Source organism: Oryzias melastigma, linkage group LG18, assembly GCF_002922805.2.
Source record: "Oryzias melastigma strain HK-1 linkage group LG18, ASM292280v2, whole genome shotgun sequence".
NCBI lineage: Eukaryota > Metazoa > Chordata > Actinopteri > Beloniformes > Adrianichthyidae > Oryzias > Oryzias melastigma.
The window spans coordinates 6,318,280-6,321,224 of NC_050529.1; the positions used below are offsets into that span (position 1 = coordinate 6,318,280).

At 38.3% G+C, this 2,945-nt stretch overlaps 1 protein-coding gene across 1 annotated transcript in view; it reads left to right on the forward strand.

Moving 5' to 3' along the window:
* Positions 1-2,945, forward strand: part of mus81 (MUS81 structure-specific endonuclease subunit) — a gene marked incomplete in the record, with an annotated part of 15,507 nt that overhangs the window by 5,285 nt on the left and 7,277 nt on the right. The window contains 2 exon segments of the mRNA XM_036216827.1: positions 1,019-1,138; positions 1,217-1,312. Coding sequence (XP_036072720.1) covers positions 1,019-1,138; positions 1,217-1,312 — 216 coding nt within the window.

Consider the following 2,945-nt stretch of genomic DNA (forward strand, 5'->3'; position numbering starts at 1 on the left):
TTGTTTTTGTTATAAATATATACATTGTAACACATGATTTTATCACACAAGTACTGTTTGGGTCGTATTGACCCATTAAAAACAAACAAAAACAACAACTTTTGTTTTTCTTTGAAACTTTTCCTGCTTAAGTTTTATAGTACTATCAACTCATAAAATGAAATACTTTGTTTGATAATAAAAGTACTTTTAGGGTCAAATTGACCCAATTTCAGATAAAAAATCCCCAAAGTATACCTAAAGGTTTTTACTTTTTTTGCTTCTGATGCTTGAATTATTTATTATCATCGTATGAAATTAAATACTTTAGTTGATAACAAAGGTGCTGTTTGGGTCAAATTGACCCATTTAAAAAATATAAAAATCTAAAAGATATATACTTAAGGATATTTTTTTTACTTAAAAACTTTTCCTGCTTGGGTTATTTAATGTCATCATAATATACAATGACATATAAGACAGTGTCCCAAAGGTACTGTTTGGGTCATATTGACCCGGGGAAATCAATTCTGTTCCTCAGAATCAAACATTACAGGAGTGTTTAAAAATATGTTTCAAATTCTTTAAAAGTTTGCCTCCTTTCTCTTGTTTTTTCTTCATAAATTAAAGTTTTGTCTCTTTAAAACACAAAGTCCAACTTTCCGTTACAGTAAATTAAATGTCTAATGCAAGTATGTAGAATTCAAAAGTTGTCCAAAATAAAAAAAAGCCATAAAGTGAACAGATTTTATCAAGGAAAATGAATCGATCCAAAAATGTACCTTTTTTTTTGACGCGCATAAAAGAGGGTGGAGTCATGTAATAACTCCTCCCACTTTACCAGCTGCTTTAAATAGATACAAACAAAGCTAGAAGCTGCTTTTTTTGTAACATGTAGAGGATAAATCAGGACTTTTAACTTCTAAAATAAATTAATCTTCATGAAAACACAATAAATACAACATTTCTATGTAAATCAGGAATCTCAAAGTTTTTGTTCCATTTGATCTAAATTTGACTTTTTTTGTTACTCCCTCAGTTTCGTCTGAAGAGGTGTGGCCTCCGCAAGCCCATCTATTTAGTGGAGGGGGGCACGGCCGCCGCCTCCCACCTGAGCTTACCTGAAGCCACGCTGCAGCAGGCCATAGTGAACACACAGGTGGGCGGGGCTTCCTGTCCTCCTGTCAGAGACGAAAGCATCAAATCCAGATTCGTGCATTGTTTCTCTGCACTTTAGGTGGTGGACGGCTTCTTTGTGAAGAGAGTTCAGGATGTAAGGGAGTCGGCGGCTTACCTGACCGTCATGACCAGACACCTGGCCAAACTCTACCAGGTAACAGTTTGATTTATTTGTGTAATGGAGGAGAAAATAAGTATTTGGTCACATCAAAACTGTGTGATCCACCCCTGTTTTCATGGGTTTCCTGTAGATCTTCACCTGGTTTAGCTGTTTTTTTTTGGGTCCCTTCTCCCATGCAGATCTCCTCAAGGGCTGGGATGTTTTGTTGCTGGAAAACACAGGCTTTCAACTCCCTACACAGATTCTTTATTGGATTGAGGTCTAGAATCTGGTTAGATCACCCCAGAAACTTGAAATGCTTTTTTACATAGCTACTCCTTTGTTGCCATGGCGATGTGTTTGGGATCATTGTCCTGCTTTAGCCATGTTTCATTCTCAATATTTTCAGCGATGGGAGGCCGTTTTTGTCCAAAATCTCACCACAAATGGATCCATGTATGTTCTGGGATCACAGAACAAAGGTTACCATAGTAACGCACCACGTTGTCATGGATTCAAATCCTCTAAAGGTCCTCCAGCTTAAACCAGAACCAACAAGATGATCCAGAGGAGGGCTTGGAGAAGGTCATGTGACCAGATGAGATCAGAATGGAACTCTTGCCGTCTTTTGGTGGGAGGACCATTGTAAAGCATGGAGGTGGAAGCATCATTGCTTGAGTACAGGACCCGTATTCAGGAAAAGGCAGAATTCTTACTTGTTTGTTGGAGCTAAACACTTATTTTCTGCTCCATTTAAAAAAAAATTCTTTAAAAATCTTTTATTTTTTTACGTTTTGTCTCGCATTGGCTTATTTCTTTATAAAACTTGAGAATCAGTGATTGATTTAGCTTGTATGCAGGTCAATTTAACTCCTTCACGCCTGAATTTATTCTCAGCAATGAAAAAAGATATTCACTTATTACTAAATGCTACATTTAGTTAATCTTATAGCTAATTTGGTTTATTGCATATTTGAGACAACAGGCGTTTAGGGGTTAAATGATTAAAAAATATAAATAAAGTGTGTCCAGCATTCTCATTCCATGAAATTTTTGCTAAATTCAATAAATAAACAGGTCAGAAATGTTGATGTTTTCATGACTCCGCCTTTTCCATGTCTACAGGTGGGCGGGGTTTTGGTTGGTGCCTCAAAAATAAAAATAACTCCGGGTTTTGTCTCTGACCTTTGACCCTATCAAACACAGAACTGCACCCTGACCCTTCGCTCCAGAGAGCAGGAAGGGGACGCGGCGACGGACGAGGACGCCACAGCGTCCTGCTCCCTCATTTCCTTTGCAGAGTTCAACCACGGAGCTGTGAAGAACAAGGTGATTCCCACCGAACATTTCCTCCTAACGTTTCCAAACCTCCGTGATGGAACCGCTGTCCTCCCCTCTCTAGTGTCAAACGGTGAGGGAGGTGTTCGCCAGACAGTTGATGCAGATCAGCGGGTTGTCAGGAGACAAGGCAGCTGCCATACTGCAGCACTACAGCACCCCCTACAGGTAAACACGGGAAGACTTGACTGTTTTGAAGAGTTTTCTGGAGTCAATAAAGGTTTTTCAATATATTCATATAGTTACGTTTATCAAATATCTATTGGAAATAGTTCTTTATTATTCATACTTCTTATACAATCTTCGTTTCCATGGTGCTAGTTGTCTTTTTATTGGCTGCTGATACCAT